The sequence below is a fragment of the Haliaeetus albicilla genome, chromosome 3 (assembly GCF_947461875.1).
Source record: "Haliaeetus albicilla chromosome 3, bHalAlb1.1, whole genome shotgun sequence".
Lineage (NCBI taxonomy): Eukaryota > Metazoa > Chordata > Aves > Accipitriformes > Accipitridae > Haliaeetus > Haliaeetus albicilla.
Genome location: NC_091485.1, coordinates 20,722,292 through 20,739,622, shown reverse-complemented (window position 1 = coordinate 20,739,622; position 17,331 = coordinate 20,722,292). Strand labels below are relative to the sequence as shown.

The 17,331-nt window shown below is 43.8% G+C and overlaps 2 protein-coding genes across 12 annotated transcripts in view; both read left to right on the top strand.

The window, feature by feature from the left end:
* Positions 1–17,331, top strand: part of LOC138684714 (uncharacterized) — a 334,210-nt gene that overhangs the window by 45,652 nt on the left and 271,227 nt on the right. The window lies entirely within an intron of this gene.
* Positions 1–17,331, top strand: part of MTCL1 (microtubule crosslinking factor 1) — a 115,168-nt gene that overhangs the window by 15,594 nt on the left and 82,243 nt on the right. For all 11 annotated transcript variants that reach the window (XM_069779018.1, XM_069779017.1, XM_069779014.1 and 8 more), the window contains exon 3: positions 324–482. In XM_069779018.1, coding sequence (XP_069635119.1) covers positions 324–482 — 159 coding nt within the window. The remainder of the gene's footprint in view (positions 1–323; positions 483–17,331) is intronic.

The window sequence follows — 17,331 nt, the reverse complement described above, 5'->3', positions numbered from 1 at the left end:
TTATTGATGTGATATCCTGGGACTTTGATGTGTGGGTTTGTTATCTGCTTGTTTCCTCCTGCTGTTCATGACATTGCCTTAGCATAAGGTGGAGAGGGAGCTGGAGACAGGTAATCAAATATATGTTCATCTTGGATTTCTTTATTAGAAATGAATATTCATTTTGATACTCAGAAGGCTTTGAGTCTTTCATCAACAGTCTCATAATTGAATTAAAAATCTCTCAGGTGTCTAGGGTTGTATTATGCTTTCTACTGTAGGAGACATACTGTAGCTGTTGCTCCTCACAGATCCTCTTCATGCATTTGTGCTCTTCTGACCAGGTAGCCAAAGATGTTTCTGTCAGACTGCACCACGAGCTGGAGAGCGTGGAGGAGAAACGTGTTAAAGCAGAAGATGAAAATGAAATCCTTCGGCAGCAAATTATTGAGGTGGAAGTATCCAAGCAGACACTGCAAAATGAGCTGGACAAGTTGAAAGAGGTAAGCAATAGTTGGGAAAGCCATGAAGAGCAATGTTGCTGGGTTAGATGGGAAATTTGACATGCAAGTGTCTTAGACATCTTTATTACATGAAGTGCCTACTGATATTGCTGGTACAATTGCCCAAAAGGTATCCTTGCCTTTTTTGTGTGTCCCAAATGTGTTGGTAATTTAGAAACAATACAGAGATAGAGGAGTGATGCTGGGGCTTTCATCTGGGGCTTCTCACAGGGCTTCTGTCCCATTTTAAACTGGCTTCTCAAAGCCTCTTTTCCTTACTGGAGCAAAACTATCTTTGATTTGACTCCAGCTAGCTCTGACTCTCCTTTATGCAGACTGGGACTTCCACCTATTTAAGAGTCAAATGAGGTGTGCCTGACTCATCTCTGAGAGTATACTTCAAGTAGGCAAGCCGCTGCTTTGGCTGGTGCTCTTCAGTGGTGACAGTGGGAGCCACCAGCGTGAGCTAGGCAGCAGGAATGTGATCTGTAATGTATAAATAACATTGCACTTCAGGCACAGAAACACTGTCTGTTAAGAAAAGGGATCATTTCAATTGGAGCTGACACATAGTCCTACTGGGTGAAGTGATGATCCTTGGAAGCAAATGAGCTGAGGAGCAGGGGACAGTAAAGGAAAGCCAAATACTAAGCGTGGCTCCTTGCTGGAGCCCACATCCTGGTCTGTAGCGGTATTTCGGTTTTCTTAGCAGTACAGCAGATTGGCAGCTCACAGCCTCCGCTCTGTTTTAAACCAGATTGAGGTAGAGCAGTTAAACATAATGAGGCAAGGCATTTATCCTCTGAGCCCTGGTCAGATTTAGAAAGCTGGTGCAATTATGTTTTATTTTAATCTTTCAAACAATGCTTGAGAGTCAACTGGCACAAAGCCTGACTCAGTTTTATAAGGACAACCCGTATTTAGTTTCTCTGTGCATTTGGGTTATAAGGAGTCCAGTGCTAGAATTTTGGAGCATTGTGTACCTAACAGGACAGATCATCAGCTGGTGTAAATATCAGTGTTGCTCAGATTGCTTAGGAGCCTGACACAAAAGATAAATTCCGCATGATGTTTTAGCTGTTCTTCTCTCTGTGTTATTTCTGAATGCTGTACTTAATGGACATGATACCATGTTACAGGGTCTGCAGTCTATATTCCGTACAAAAATACTGTGTCATCCGCAGTACCAAGTGTATAGCTTGTTGGTGATTAATGCACAGGTCCACTAGATACTGCTTGATGGTCTTTGGGATTAAGCAGTTTGAGAAACTAAACTGTGGGTGAGCAATGGGAAAGAAACTTGTCCAGCAGTGCTGGAATCTCAAGCCAGCTCTAATCAGGCTGAATTTTCCCTGCTTCTTGGATTACTGCAGCCTAGCAGGGCAGGGAAGCCCAACTAACTCAACTGTCTCTCTGCTGCATTGCAAGTTGAAATGAATGTACCTTTACTCTGGAAGCAGACTTTGTCCCATATGAGTCAAAGGCTGGAGGGGAGCTAGGGAAAGGGGGAGATAGCAGGTAGAATGATGGGATGCGTTCATGCTGGAGGCACAGCAGGGCATAAGATGTAGCAGTAGTAGTAGAGATAGTCCGGTTTCTCATACCATAAGTGGTGGTTTCTCTGAGAGTCAGAATTTCACAAGGTCACAGTAGGTGAGAAGATGGAGGTTTTGGTCCTCAGCAGGTCTCACAAGAACAGATGAGCCAAAAGTTGGAGAAACAGAGTGATATGTGCGCCAGATAAGTATGTGTTTGCAACGTTGTTGACGTTGCTGAAAAATAAAAAAAAAAAAGAAAATTTTTGCCTCAAGATGTGTTCAAATAACTACCAAAAGCAGTACCTCTTTAGGAACATTTAATGCATACAAAGCTCTAAAGGAATGTATTCTAGACATGCCAGTGGGAAAACTAGTGCTTTATATATCGGGAGAAAAGCGACCCAAAGGCCATGTCATTTCTTCCCAATCCACCCTGACTATGCGTCTTGTCTATCTAAAGACTGACACTTAGAAGGAGCATTTTTCCTATCCAGTCCTGGAGCATTGCCTGAGACGCAGTTAGACAGTCTTTGCTCTCTGATGTAGCTCACTGTCACCATATGCTCATTTTCTGTAGTATCCTTGACTATTCTCAGCCCTTTTCCTCTATCATCCTCTGATCAACAAAAAGGTTTTCTCACATCCATGTTCATGTTTGTTGCTTAGTTCAGTGCTAACTTCTGCTTTGTCCTGCTGTACAATTCCCTTGGATCCAGTTTCTCACTGCAGTGGATGGCATATATGTTGATTACCTTTAAGGTATTTTGCATCCTGAAATATCTTTAGGAATTGTACACATCTCAAAGCACTCTTTCTTCATTTTTTTATCATAATCTTTTGACAAATTCCTAACATTTATGATGTTTAGTGCTGTTATGTATTCTTTCACACCAGTACCTGTTTCAATCTTCTGTGATACTTTCAACAGGATTTTTTTGGTGTGAAATACATACAGGCTTGCTCTGCCTAAATACAGTTCTTACTTCCTTCAAAAAAGCCTTGCAGTTTTAACTGGGAAATTAATTTTTGCCTCCTGCTGGCCACATAATTTCAAGTTGTTGTATTAAGTAGTGTGGTTTCAGCCCAGCCAGTAACAAAGCACCACGCAGATGCTCGCTCCACAGACGCTCGCTCACTCACTCCCCCCCTACCCCCCCGCCCCGCTCCCTGCCACAGTGGGATGAGGAGAAAATATAAAGGCAGGCTCGTGGGTCGAGATTAAGGACAGGGAGGGATCACTCACCACTGATGGTCACGGGCAAAAGGCAGGCTCAACTTGGGGAAGAAACAAAATCAATTTCATTGACTACCAATCAAAACAAAACAAGGACATTGAGAAGTAAAACCAAACCTTAGAACACCTTCCCCCCAGCCCTCAACCCCACTCCCGGTTCTCTCCACCTCCTCCCCCCGGCGGTGCAGGGAACAGGGGATGGGGGTTGGGGTCAGCTCCCCACACCTGGTCTCTGCCGCTCCTTCCTCCTCAGGGGGAGGAGGACTCCGCACTCGGCCCCTGCTCCACCGCGGGGTCCCTCCCATGGGAGACAGTCCTCCACGAACCTCTCCAACGTGAGTCCTTTCCGTGGGCTGCAGTTCTTCCCAAACTTCCCTGGGGTGGGACCTTTCCGCGGGCTGCAGTCCTTCAGTCACAGACTGCTCCAGCGCGGGCTTTCCCATGGAGTCACAGCCATCTTGGGGGGCCTCCGCTCCCCCGCTCCCCTCCATGGGCTGGGGGGGGACAGCCTGCCGTCTTGTCTCACCACAGGCTGGAGGGGCATCCACCGCCTCAGGCACACCTTGTCCCCTTCCTTCTTTACTGACCTCGATGTCTGCAGAGGGGCTTGTTCCTCTCACATCCCACTCCCCCCACTCACTGCAGGTTCCCCTTCTTAAATCTGTTCTCCCAGAGGTGCTACCACCGTCGCTGATGGGCTCAGCCTGGGCCAGAGTCGGGTCCGACTTGGAGCCGGGGAAGCTTCGAGCAGCTTCTCACAGGAGCCACCCCTGCGGCCCCCTCCCCTGCTACTGAAAAAAAACCCGTGCCACAGGAACCCATAACAAGTAGATATGAGATAGGCTTTCCTCTTTTGTCACTAAATAACATTTCTCAGTGTGTCTCAGCTTTGCAAATAATAGAAACAAAGTTACAACAAAGAGGAAGGGTGACAAGAAGTCACCTGCCATGTCTTTCACAGTGCTCTTATCTCCTCTTCTGCAGATGTGTTGTAGGTAATGCACTTCCCTCCCAAGTCCCAGATGCTTCTGGATTCCTATTTCATGACATGCTTTCAGAAGCTTTTGCATAATCTATCAAAATCACATCTAGACTCTTGTTTTGTTCTGGTATCTGCTAGGTACTCCCCATCATCAAAATACTCTGGTTTTCACTGATTGTTTCAATAAGAAGCTCTTAGATCAACAGTGAGTCACTTAACAGGTTTTTAGGATAATGCCACCTCTTTCCCTTTTTCTTTTCTTTTTCCATAAGCATGCTCGACCCCTCCAGCCTTTTGCAGCATTTCCTATAGATGTGTTTTGAGCTAAGATATGGGTTGGTAAGGATTTTTAACCAATACTTGTGGATTTTATTGACTTCTGATGTCTTCCAGTTAGACACCATTCTTCTGTGAATGTCTTAATCAGCATGCTGGCATTCACTTTGCTTAATCATGCCACTCTACTTTCTTTTTTCAGTTCTCTTAGCCAAAAGATAATATGGAGCTTTCTTTTCCCATAATGCTTCCTAATTTTTTTTCAGATTTTGTTTGTTTATTGCTGTATAGGTTCATCACTCTGCTACTCTTGACTGAAATAATTTCACTGATTCTTTTGAAGCTACTTCTTTCACCAGGTAATAATGTTTTCTCTATGAATATTTTTTAACTTTACTGGCTGTACCAAGTTTTTCTGCTTCGATCTTTTCTACCTGCTGCAGCACTGTGGTTCATTGAATTTTTTTCCATTATTATATTCACCTACTTTTTCTGCTTCTCTTTTTCAACTCTTCCTTTTTTCTTTTTTTTTTTACTGTGAACTTTTCAACTGTTTTTGGGCCTCCCTCTGATGCCTTTTTCATGGCATTCTCCACCAGAGCTTCAGATTTTTTCCTACCGCTGTGAACAATTTTTTGTAGCATCTTTGCAAAACTGGGACATCTCTAAGAACTGTCCCTTCTAGGAATTTACTAGGATTTTCTGTGATTTACCAAAGTTGTGTCTTCCTTGTAACTCTAGAAGCAAAAGGAGCGTACCCTCACAGAGTCAATAAGTATACATATCACTGCCAAGGCTTGCTTGCTTTTCTCTCTTGCTGTCTAGGTTATTAACATCACCATTCAAGTCAATAGGCTGCCAGAAAAGAAATAAATGACTCCATCACTAACAGACTACCTCAGCAACATCCCTGAAACTATCATTTTCTCCTTCCTAATATCCTAATTCAGCTCATGAGAAATCCTGATGTATATTAAGAATTTAACTTGGTCAACCAGCAAGCATTTAGAAAACTCTTTCCAAAGTCTCCTTTCTTTGCACCAATGCAAAACCATTACCAATTCTCTCCTGAGCATCTACAAACTAGATCTTTTCACAGAGGCTTGACGACAGCGAGTGGATTTTCTTTGAGAGCTGAACATGCTCCACTCAACATCTAACCCATCCCAAACATAATTTCATTGGAGCCACTGAGGCATCTTTAGGGAATGTCTTCCTTATATTTTCTCATCAAAGATATGTCACAACTAGATCATCTATCTTCAGTGTAAGTTTAAACAATTATGAAATCATGCTTGGCAAGTGTCAGATGCCTTTATGTACAGTGATCATTAATTCCCCTGCAAGTAATACCTCTCAGAGTAATCCTCTTTTCTCTAAAAACTTAGTACCTGGGAAATAATAAAACACCTCTGCTACTTACTGTAGAAATGTGCTGAGATGGTACAGGACCCACTTCTGTTCACCATGGGGAGAATGAGTCGGTCACTTATTTGCAGCTGCTAAACGTGTATTTTCTTGCATTCTTTGTCTTCGTTTGGTATCGTGAGCAGCAAAGAGAAAGAGGCATGGCTGAGGCAGCACTGGCACTGCTGGGGAAGGGTAGCCCTATTGGACCAGACAAAGAGAGGGGAGGATTAGGGACGAGGGTAGCAGCTGCCAAAAAATTTGACATGAGTGCTATGAAATGGTTTGGCAAGAAATGAATGAGAATTGTGTAACTGGGAAGAAAAGGGCATTTATTGCTTGTGGGATGGCCATACCAAGCAGGTGACAGTCTCCCTTGATTGCTGCTGAAAGCAGAAGGACTGGAGAGGAAGCAACCGGAGGTGTTGCTTTCTCTCTTGCAAGGACCTCTGGCGTAGCAGCAACCTCCCCTGTCACACAGAGGTTTTCTTGGCCAGCTCCTAACTTCTGTTGAAATCATTTGTGCTTCGAGCCCTCCAGGTTGTTGGGACTCTTAGAGGCATGAGTGCCATTCTCTGGGCATGTTCACTTGGGAAATCACTTCAGTTGTTGGAGAGCCATGGCTGCAGCTCATGTTCGCTGGTGTTTTTATGAAGAAAGGCAGCAGCAAAATTGGAATGCAAGAAATACAGTTTCCATTCTTTTCTGCATGAGAGGAGAGAAGCGCAAGCCCACTGGCCATTAGTAATGTCTCCAACACATCTCTCTAGGACACAGACTGAGATGAAAACCAGTACATACTGTAAATGGGATTTCCCAGGTTACCTGTGGGCTTTTTAGGGAAGTGGCTTCTCTCAAGGCTTTTTCATCCAAGGCTTGCTTGCTAATGGGGATGCTGTCATGCCTGATTTTTGAGGCACAGTTCAAGAACTGCTGCTTTTAATAGTCAAAGTAGTTTTTCTGTTAAAATATCCGTTCCTTTTAACAGAGTGAAAAGCTGCATTCCAATGCTTATAAAAATGATAGAAATATACAAGATGAGATTAAATATCTTTCAGGCATATTATTTAGAGACAAGTTTTGCTCCAGAGTGCATGTGCACTACTTTGTTTAATATCACTAGAGGTAGAGAGCATTTTACTGCTAGAAGAATTTAGTTCTATAAACATAATATAGCAAAATGAAATCTGGAGGCTTCTTCTTAGAGCTAAGCATGAGTCTGATTTTCATTGCCTTGAACCTTTTAAGTAGGGCATAATACATGCAGTATGTGTGTGAAGCATGATTATTACAATCTGAAGTCACTTTTCCCTCTTTTCTCTCTGATATATATACATAGATACAGTGTGAAGTAATTCACAAATGGCAAAGAAATTATTCTTAGTGAAAACACACTTGTTTGTAGAAAATACTGCCCATGTTTTCATTAGCTAGGACTTCATACGTGTTCATTAAGGTAACACATAATGTTCTTCAGTCATTTCTCAAATGGAATTTACTCACTGGGGTGAAGTAAGGCTATACTGTGAAAAATCTTTGATTTTTGTAATATATGATTTTTCTTAGTTATCAATGAACTTAAATGATGGGAATTTGCTGAGAAACAGGGCAAAAAGACTTGTAAGCTATAGATTCAAATAACATTAAAAGGGCTAAGCAAGATCACCATGTTGACTCAGTAAACCTGCTTAGGAGTTGCTGCTTGTGACAGTTATAAGTAATGAAGTCTTGTGCAATAATCATAACTAAAACCATTAACTGCATGAAAATTTTACTGCAGCACCATTTTGTCTCCAGTATCTTTTTTTCACTGTGATAAATAATGAATTGGTACCTAAACCACAGTGAATGATTTATACTCATTATGGCATTTCAGGAGCTGTAGATAGTGAAATGGTCTGCTCAGTGTTGGTACCAACAAACAAGGTGGAGGGAAGGTGTGGTAATGGATCTGGCTCGACTCAAAATGTATAGCAGTTAAGAAGCAAACTCAGTAACATAATTTTTTTTTCCAAGGAATTATATTATACATCTTCTAATGCACCATCCATATTTCTTTTTAGAAATTTTAAAAATAGATTTAAACAAAAAAAGCCCCTGAAATTGTCAAAATGTTTTGTGCCAGTCTTTTATGCTTGTAAATTCCCCGTACACACAGAGAGAACAGTATCTGCATCTGAATTTATGATTTACCAATTAAATTGTCACCAAGCTCCAGCTAGTCTTTAGTTTCTAGGTATTGCTATTTGTCCACACTTGCCAGCAATCATCTGACACTACTTCCAAATCCTATTCTAATGTTTGAAGTGAGGGGTTTTGAGAGAAAGTAATGGTGACTCTGCTGATCAGATCCAGAGTTTTATATCATGCAAAACCCCCTGCTCTTCTGTTACTCAGCCTGAGCAGAGCCTCTCATCCCAGACATGGGCTTCCTCTAACTCACCCCCTTCATGGCCTTGCTCCCGAATACTTTGGTGGACCTCAACTGGCCTTTGCATATGGAGAAATTATGTTTAAATGATGGCATTTACAGCAATAACAATGACCTACTATAGCTGCATGATTGTCCAGGTACCAGTTAGTTATAAGGAAAACCTCTTTGTATAGTGTCGTAGTTTAAGCCCAGCCAGTAACAAAGCACCACGAAGCCACTCGCTCACTCCTCCCCCCCGCCACCCCCCCCCCCCCCCCCCCCCCCCGGCCCCAGCGGGATGAGGAGAAAATACAAAGGCAGGCTTCTGGGTCGAGATAAGGACAGGGAGGGATCACTTAACCACTGATGGTCACGGGCAAAAGACAGGCTCAACTTGGGGAAGAAACAAAATCAGTTTAATTGACTACAAATCAAATCAAAGTAGGATAATGAGAAGTAAACCCAAACCTTAGAACACCTTCCCCCCAGCCCTCAACCCCACTCCTGGTTCTCTCCACCTCCTCCCCCCGGCGGCGCAGGGGAACAGGGGATGGGGGTTGGGGTCAGCTCCCCACACCTGGTCTCTGCCGCTCCTTCCTCCTCAGGGGGAGGAGGACTCCGCACTCGGCCCCTGCTCCACCGCGGGGTCCCTCCCACAGGAGATGGTCCTCCACGAACCTCTCCAACGTGTGTCCTTTCCACGGGCTGCAGTTCCTCACAAACTTCCCTGGCGTGGGTCCCTTCTGTGGGCTTCAGTTCTTCCCAAACTTCCCTGGGGTGGGTCCTTTCCGCGGGCTGCAGTCCTTCAGTCACAGACTGCTCCAGCGCGGGCTTTCCCATGGAGTCACGGCCATCTTGGGGGCCTCTGCTCCCCCGCTCCCCTCCATGGGCTGGGGGGGGACAGCCTGCTGCCTCACCACAGGCTGCAGGGGCATCCACTGCCTCAGGCACACCTTGTCCCCTTCCTTCTTTACTGACCTCCGTTTCTCTCACATTCCAATCTCCTCCCCCGCTGCAGGTTTCCCTTCTTAAATCTGATCTCCCAGAGGTGCTACGCTGGGCCAGAGGTGGGTCTGACTTGGAGCTGGGGAAGCTTCGAGCAGTTTCTCAAAGGAGCCACCCGTGTGGCCCCTCCCCTGCTACCAACACCCCGCCACACAAAACCCAAAACATACAGTAACTGAAATTCTGCTAAGCCCCATTTGTCATGTAGTTTTCTTACTATATAGCAGAAGTCTTTCAGTAACTAAAAGACTGCTACTCTTTCAATAAGAGAGACTGGCATGGAGATAACCTCTACAAAGCTCAAATTGTGTATTGGTCTCCCCATCCTCCACCCAGTTACCAAAAATAATCCTGCTGTCTGTCACATGGGCTTCAGCAGTGACAGTGCAAACAAACTGTAGCCTCTTTGACATCTATATAAAACTTTCATGGGAAAAATATGGGCTTATTTTTCATTCCTTCCCTTAATCTATCCACAGCATAATTAAAGGTTTTCTTCAGGAAGCCCTTGTAAAAAATTGGTAGCAAATCCTTCAAGTGCTGTTCTGGGGGAAGAAATTAGGGCATGCTCTCCATATTCTAAATCTCATTTCAATCAGGGCATAAGTCCTCAATGAAGACAGTACCCTTTGCTTTCCTTGCCAAGGTCTGGACAAGACTGTTCCAGGGCAAACAAATTTTTGCAGCATGCTGCTGTTCTGTGAGCAGAAGCTGGGATTTAAAGCTGGAATATCCACAGCTGAGCATACACTGAAGTTAATTAGGAATATCCCTCATCTTTCTGCTCTCTGGTGAAATTCACATTAGCCACTGTCTGGCAACTGTTCACGCGGGAAGTGTCATACGGTGTTTGGGGTGGAGATGGGTACCCAGGGCACTGTGGTTTCAGAGATGTCTCATGCCCTGCCCTCCTTGCTTTCCTCCCAGGGCTCGGACGAGTCAGCACAGATCCTAAGTGAATCTGTCCTCAAGCATATTAGGGAGCTCCAGCTGATAGAGAAAGGGTATATAAACCTGTAAAAAAGCACCCTTCGTTTGGTGCTTGGTGCATGCTGGCATCACCGTCAAACTCAGTGCCACCACTCCTGCGAGGCGCAGCTTTCCTGCTGTGCTTTGGCTGGCTCATGGTGAGCAGGTGCCAACTGTTTTCATCTCACATCACCGGTAATTTCATCCCAGCATCTGGAGCTCTGGGTAGCAGGATGGAAAAGAGGAAGAGCCAGTCTGTCAGGGTAAGAAGACGATCTTTGTGAGATGCATAGTTTCTTACCAGATTTCCCAGATTGCCTGTGGTTTTTGCTGCGGTGATGCTGCATGTAGAAATACATGTCACATTGGAGTATTGGCAGCCAGGGGAATGGCACTGTCCGGAAATGCTTAGGCAGGTGAAAAAAAGTCAGAGCTATTGATTTTTGTCCTTCTTTGAAAGGGTTAATTGATTATTTCTCTCTCAAATTAATTATTTACACTTGCTTCTCTAGTACTATTTTTAAAAGGAGAACGTAACTTATTGCACAGATAACTTATGAATTATTAACATTGCACAACTCAAGCTGTCAGAGGATGAATGATGGGGAAAGGTCTGACCATCTTGGCAAGTTTTGCATTGCAACATGCTACAGCACTGGGCTTTCCTCTTTCCCTGTGCCTGGCTCTGCCACCCAAAGCCTTGCTGGCTGTCAGGCAGCCCAGCTTGGCAGTGTGTCACGTGTTGCCTGGATCCGTCAAGAAGTTGTCCGTTCCCCTGGAATGGAAAATTGGAGTCAGTCGGTGCAAGTAGGTCAGGAAAAGGGTTTAAGTGGCAAAGAGGTGGAATTGAGCAGTTGGGAGTCTTCAAGCAACCTCTAATCGGTACATTTTGCTGCTTTCTGTAAATAGCCTGTTTCCTTTGTGCCACAGATGAGGATACTTTCACCCATCTCACTCTTTTCACAAACACAATTCATGCCAAATCAGTGGCATGTGCAGTATTTCAGCCCTTTTCTCATCCCCATAGGAGTGATCCCCACACCCCACAGATCCCCATGGGTTTTGCTGGCAGTTATATCGCCAGGGAACTCGCTGCAAGGCTGGCATGTTCTTTCACACTATTCCTCCACTCAGCCTTCTGAGAAATGCCTGGGAAGGAGACAGTTTCTGTTCTGTGGGAGGAGGCACAGCGAAGCCTTTGCTTGATTTGGGTTTGGGTTTGTGCCTTGATGTGAGAAAGCCTGAAGTTTCTTTTAGTGCCCATAACGGTGGTTCATTCAATCTAGAAAAATTATGCTATCTGCCCCTAATGGGTATATTACCTCTGATTAATGTATTTCCTTTTCTTTTCGCTGTATATTTTGTAGCAAGATGAAAGCTCAAGCCCAAATGAATACAAGCATTGCAAGATATTCATATCCTAATATGAAAATTTTAGGTCTTGCTCCAGTGATAGTAGCTGGAGCTGGGGAGGGTAAATTGTGTTGATATTTAGGGATGTCAGCATAATGTCGACATGGGCAGAAGGAGCACAATGGTCCATCTGAGATTGCCAGATGTACGTATTGTTCTATTTAAGGCCTCTTTCTCAGGGATCACTCCAAAATAGTTACAGTCCAATCTCGTCAGTGTGCTCTTGCTGCAGTCAGCTGTGCTGAGGGAAACTGGGTCTTGTGCGGAGATTGGTGAAGGCAGCTCTCCTCACTGTTGCTGTGTGCAGAGTTCAGGACAAATTCCCGTCCCTGAGTTCAGTGGTGTCAAAACAGCAGATTTTGAAGTGATGAAGGACGGAATAAAGTAATTAAATGACATGATGTACGGTTCTAAGGCAGATTTAAATCTGAATGCCTTTAAGTTGCTTTTTCCTTTAATGTTTTTCATCATATATAATATATTTTTCTATCAAAAATAATTGAGGATTGTTCGTTCAACTCCCCTTTCAGTTTTCAAGAGTCTGCTCCTTCATAGAATCATAGAATGGTTTGGGTTGGAAGGGACCTTTAAAGGTCATCTGTCCAACCCCCCTGCCATGAGCAGGGACATCTTCAACTAGATGGGGTTGCTCAGAGCTCTGCCCAACCTGACCTTGAATGTTTCCAGGGATGGGGCATCTACCACCTCTCTGGACATCCTGTTCCAGTGTTTCACCACCCTCATTGTAAAAAAATTCTTCCTTATATCTATTCTGAATCTACCCTCTTTCAGTGTAAGCCATTACCCCTTGTCCTAAGTTTGTCCCCATCTTTCTTACAAGCCCCCTTTAATTTTGAAAGGCTGCAATAAGGTCTCCCTGGAGCCTTCTCTTCTCCAGGCTGAACAACCCCAACTCTCTCAGCCTGTCTTCATAGGAGAGGTTCTCTAGCCCTCTGATCATCTTTGTGGCTCTCCTCTGGACTTGCTCCAACAGGCCCATGTCTTTCCTGTGCTGAGGACTCCAGAGCTGGATGCAGTACTCAGGAGAGTGGAGTAGAAGGGGAGAATCACCTCCCTTGACCTGCTGGCCACGCTTCTTTTGATGCAGCCCAGGATACAGTTGGCTTTCTGGGCCACGAGCACACATTGCCAGCTCATGTCCAGCTTTTCATTCACCAGTAGCCCCAAGTCCTCCTCCACAGGGCTGCTGTCAATCCCCTGATTGCCCAGCCTGTATTGATAACCAGAAGTTGCCCCAACCTAGGTGCAAGACGTTGCACTTGGCCTTGTTGAACTTCATGACATTCACATGGGCCCACTTCTCAAGCTTGTCCAGGTCCCTCTGGATGGCATCCCGTCCCTTGGGCATGTCAACTGCACCACTCAGCTTGGTGTCATCTGCAAACTTGCTGACAGTGTACTCAATCCCACTATGTCATTGATGAAGTTACTAAACAGTACTGGTCCCAGTACAGACCCCCGAGGGACACCACTTATCTCTGATCTCCATCTCATCATTGAGCTGTTGACCACTACTCCCTGGATGTGACCATGCAACCTCATCCACCAAACAGTCCACCCATCAAATCCCTATCTCTCCAATTTAGAGAAGGATGTTGTGAGGGACCATGTCAAAGGCTTTACAGAAGTCCAGATAGATGACATCCATAGCTCTTCCTTTGTCCACCGATGTAGTCACTCCATCACAGAAGGCCACTAAGTCAGTCAGGCAAGACTTGCCCTTGGTGAAGCCATGCTGGCTGTCTCAAATCACCTCCCTGTCCTCCATGTGCCTTAGCATAGCTTCTAGGAGGATCTGTTCCATGATCTTCTCAGGCACAGAGGTGAGGCTGACAGGTCAGTAGTTCCCAGGGTCCTCCTTTCTAAAAGAGTCCTGCTGATTTTCCATTGCCACACTCATGTGTCTTTTATGATGACTTTATTAATTTGTTGATTATTCCCAAACCAGAAGATGTAGTGCATATTGCCACAGGTATCATGAACTGTGGACAGCTATAGGGGAAGGGTCCCATATTAGTCTGGGGAGGTACTGAGACGTAGGTCCTACATTACTTATTAGGATGTGAAATGGTGTAAATCACTTTTGGGAAGGAGGTTACTGTTGTACTTGGACCGTTATGCATCAAAATTATAGAAGGGTAGCTCTTAAGTTCTCCACTGTTGTGGTCAGCTGTCAGGGTATGTGACTATTTTCTGGATTACCTTCACAAGGGAAAGGAAAAAAGAAATTAAGGTTAGTTTCCTAAAAAAAGAAGAAAAAAAAAAAGTAAAAAAAAGAGTTGGAATGCATCTTCAAAATGTCTGGCACACCAGTCCTCCCTTTTGGTGTCCTCCATCTCCCCAGATGGCCAAACATACCAGCTTTCCTCCCTCCCCTTCTACTGGTCCCTCCTTGGTGGTATTCTCACATCTTTTGTTCCTTCCCTCTCTTCTTCACCTTAGGCTTTTCCTCTGCATATTACAGATGCGGATGCTAAGTTGAACCCACAATTCTCCAGTATATGCAAACCAGCCCTTGAGGTTAGGGGCAACTGTGATGGGCAGGACTTCAGGCACACCTGAAGACACACGGGACAGCAGTCTCTAGTGCTGGGAGCTGAGCTACACTGTTTGAAAAGTTACTTTACAGCTGCTGCCAGAAGTTTTTGCTCCCCTAGGTCAGGGCTTCAGGCAAGCACAAAAATCTTTAAACAGGAAGTTTTTTCTGTGCTGTTTCTGGTTCCATCTCTCTCAATTTCCCTGGAAATACTGCGAGAACATTTCCTTGTTGGGATAATTTGTCACTTCCATTCTGGTCCTGGCTGTAGTAAGTGCAAAGACCAAACAAAATGAAAACCAATATGTCAGTGGATATTAAAGTCATGGTGGTTTTGATCCAGTGTTGATTTCACCCTTGGGTAAAGTTTTGCATCTGTTCAGTTTTGTTTGAGTGGATAGTCTATCAGTCCACACAGCCATAGAGGAGGCAGTAATTCAGGTAGCACAGATTCAGAGATATCTGTTGCTTCTCTTGGCCACAACTGCTGTAAGAATAACCATATGTAACAATTTGTGTATTCTTTGGGGGAAAAATGTAGAAAATAGAAGGAGTTTCTGCAGTTCTGTACAGGAAGATTAGGCATTGGCACTCCTGCAGGTGCCTTTCATTGAACATGGTTTTATGCTATCAGGTTGTTGAAAGAAACAGGTACACTGTATGAACTGCTGTCCTTCTGAGTCAGTATGAATAAGCACTGTGGAGAACTTCAGCATTGTTGTTTCTTTGCTAAAAGATGATCAGGAGAAAATTTGGCAGTAATTTTCTTAGTCAAAGGGAAGGAAGAGGGGCCTTGTGGGGATGAGCACTGCTGGCATGGACATTGCACGCGTGCTTCATGTCTTCACAGATGCTTTCCTTAGAAGAAAGAGCAATAGAAAGGCTATGGATCCAGTATCCACAAATGACACTCCACAAGCATCCACAATGTAATGCTCCACAGGAAGTACAATACTTCTTCAAAGAGTCTGGTATTAACAGAAAGATCTCTGTAACATTACTACATAATTTTTCATAGTGAACACAAACCAAGAGAGAGGGGGAAAAGAAGGCCTTTCTGTACATTTTCTTCAGTTTCCTAAACCAACCAGCATGTAATTCTCAGTGTATAAAGACTGACAGTGCTTTCCAGGACTCACTGAGACTGGTTACTAATGACAGCATTTTCACAGCTGAACCTGACAGTCTGTTAACTGGTTTTAAATGTGGGTGTTGATTGGATCCTGGCACCTTTATTCCAGGTCATCAGCCGACATAATTGAAGGGGACAGGTGCACTAATTAGAATGCAAAGGTTGTGATTCTTACCATTTTACAATCTGGTCTTTAAAATTGAAGCTGTCTTTTAATCCCTTTCCTGGTCTACAATTGATTTGGTTCCTCACTTGGTCACTCTAGCTCTTGATCTGAGGTCCTGGAGTTGAGTTTAACTCAGCAGCGCAGAGACGAGAAGGGGGAGAATAGATTTCCGCTTGGAAAATTGGGAGAGGAAATAGTTCTGATAAATCGCCCACCACCAACAGCTCATTTTACTCCTGCCTCAGAAGTGGGAACTGCTGGGCGGGGAGGAGGTGAAAGTAACCACTTGGAGATTTGTGATGGGGGATGAAGAATATAAAGCCTTGGAATACTTCTGATTTAGCTTTAATTTTCTTTTTAGGGGCTTCTTGTGTTGCAGCTGCTCGTAGCTGATTATCCATAATCAAGACATTGCAAACAAAGCCATTAACAGTAATATTTCTACTCTCCCTCTGAAATTCTTCATAAAGGTTTAAAAACTTAAACCAGATTGGCAGGTTGACATTCGCAAGAATAATTGTTTTTACTATGTAAAACTGCTAGCATAAAAGAGAGTAGACATCATTAAGGATTTATTGAGTTTCTATTTTCTCTATTAAAGTACTGACTATTATTTTCAAATGAAAGTTTTACCATAATGAAATCATTAGCAACTGTGCATTTAGGGGTTTTTTTTTGACAGCACTCCTAGCTATTGTAGTCAGGCAGTCACAGTCTGCCTCTATAGCATGCATAGCAGTGACAACTTATCTTTTCCTCTTTGATAGGAGATAGAGAATTTGACCAGAAGTGAGCAGATGTCAGAGTGATCATAGCTACCTGCAGTTCTTTGTTTTTTAAGCTCATAGTGTAATAGCTCTTTGGCTTTTTACTTTGTTTTCTTTCTTTAATTGCAGGCCTAGTTTTTTTCATGACTGACTGTGCATTACAAAGGCAGCCTTCGGGAATGATGTGATGAAGAAATGCAAAGTGAAATATCACGTTACTGCCCAAGTAGGGAAAAGTCAGTCCATATTAAGCTTTTTAGGACTTTAACATTCAGTTCATGGGAATTTTGAAATATGGGACAAACCGATGACAGTACTTGTATATTTATAAGGGATTGAAGGAAGGGGAATTGGATCCCTGGCGATGTCAAAGGTCTGATTGCTGTCTGTCTGCAGTTTTTAAAGAGAAGCTGGCTATGCGGCGAGGACACGTCAAGCCTTCCCAGGTAACAGTGACAATCTGCAGAGGCAGACTGCCCAACAAAAAGATTTTTTTCTGTCTCAAACTGTTGATTATTCTTACAGACCTAATGAATCCTTCAGACTAATACATATGCATCAAAGCACCCATTATTTTGGTTTGACATTCAATAGCAAACAAGTGTGTGAGGTTTGATAACGTAATTTGATTATAGCCAAATAAAATATCAAGGTTTCAGTATCTTGCAATTATGGATACTCTCAATAGTTGGCTTTATAAACCTCTGATTAGCATCTGCTGGTGAGTGCCTACTCCTACCCACACAGCGTGGGATCCAGCAACCACACAGTCCCTTTTCCTCATCTGCGGTACTGTTTTGTCAACTCCAGACTGTCAATTCAACATTGCAGCAACAGGTAACAAATTAAAATCTGGACTAGGTGAGGCTGAGCATGCTACTTTAAATGGGTATTTCTGTTCTTGAAAATGGTATGTAAAGCAGCATCTGGGGCTTGCAGATCAAGCAGACCTTCAAAGTAAATCTGTTTAGTGTACTTTTTGATTACCAG